At 67.9% G+C, this 1,222-nt stretch overlaps 1 protein-coding gene across 1 annotated transcript in view; it reads right to left on the reverse strand.

Moving 5' to 3' along the window:
* LOC104913082 (cadherin-1-like) overlaps window positions 1-951 on the reverse strand; it is a 1,968-nt gene extending 1,017 nt beyond the window's left edge. The window contains exons 1-4 of the mRNA XM_010718240.1: window positions 760-951; window positions 530-676; window positions 263-418; window positions 3-197 (exon numbers count right to left, since the gene is read on the reverse strand). Coding sequence (XP_010716542.1) covers window positions 3-197; window positions 263-418; window positions 530-676; window positions 760-936 — 675 coding nt within the window. The 5' untranslated portion in view covers window positions 937-951. The remainder of the gene's footprint in view (window positions 1-2; window positions 198-262; window positions 419-529; window positions 677-759) is intronic.
* Window positions 952-1,222: the final 271 nt, after the last annotated feature.

A 1,222-nucleotide genomic window follows, 5' to 3' on the forward strand; every position in this document is an offset into this window, starting at 1 on the left:
ACCGCTGCGTCCCGGGGCTCCCGGCCCCCCGCCCGCCCGCCGGCCCCCGCACCCGGCTTCGCGTTCTCCTCGATGTAGCCGACGAAGACCTCCTTGATGAACACGGGCCTGTTGTCGTTCTGGTCCATCACCGTGATGATGATCTCCATGGGGTCCTCCACGGGCTGCCCGCTGGCCGACACGGTGTGGGAGAAGAGCTGCGGGGGCACCGTCAGCCCGCACGGCCCCGCACGGCCCCGCCCGCCCCGCGGCCCCCACTCACGGTGTAGCGATCGATCTTCTCCCGGTCCAGCTGCTCGGTCACCTCCAGCCACCCCGTCTCGCGCTCGATGACGAAGATGCCCACGGGCGGGCTGTCCGCGCCCTGCCCCGTGATGCTGTAGTACACCTTGGACTCCTTGTCCTTGTTGGATTTGATCTGGCGGCGAGGCGAGGCGGGGCGGTGAGAGGGGACACCCACGGGCCGGTGCCCATCCCAGCGATGCTGCGCTCAGCCCGGCCCGGGGCGGCTCAGCCCTCAGCCCCGTACCTGCACCAGCCTCATGGGGTAGGGCCCCCGGTGGTTCTCGAGGCAGCTGATGGGGGGGATGACCCAATCCCTCTTCTGCCTCCGGAGGAAGCCAGAGTCGTGCTTGGGGAAGGTCAGCACATCTCCCTGAACACTCGACGCCGCGTCCTGCAGGATGGATGGTGGTTGGGCCGTGCTCCAGCCCTGCTGCTCCTCCCTGCAGCCCTCCACCACCGTGCAGAGGGTCCCACCTGCACGAGGAGGACGAGGAGGGTGAAGGCTCGGGGTGACATGGCTCCAGCCCTGCTGGGCGCTCGTTTGAATGCTGACCCGACACGGCTCCTGTTGTGGACTTTCACCTTGGCAGCGCTGCCCCTGCTCGGCTCACGTGGGCACTGGGCAGCAAAAGGGCCGAGGCGAACCCTCATCCTTCACTAGGTGCCGGGGAACGATGTTGCTGAGGAAAGGGTGAGGGTCTCCGTGCCTTCTTTGCGTCTGTCTTTAACAGCCAGAGCCGCTCACTCAGCCTGGGGCTGGGACACAGGCACGGGGCTGCAGGAGCCCCACCGCTCGAGGACAACGCTGGGCAGAGGCCGACGGGATGGGGTCCATACCGACCGTACGCAGCCCCGTGGAAAAGGATCTGGGGGTGCCAGAAACGGACACTGCGAATGGCACCGGAGGTCCCGGGGCGCTTCTCACGGGGCCGCAAGG

Source organism: Meleagris gallopavo, chromosome 13, assembly GCF_000146605.3.
Source record: "Meleagris gallopavo isolate NT-WF06-2002-E0010 breed Aviagen turkey brand Nicholas breeding stock chromosome 13, Turkey_5.1, whole genome shotgun sequence".
In the NCBI taxonomy this organism is placed as follows: domain Eukaryota; kingdom Metazoa; phylum Chordata; class Aves; order Galliformes; family Phasianidae; genus Meleagris; species Meleagris gallopavo.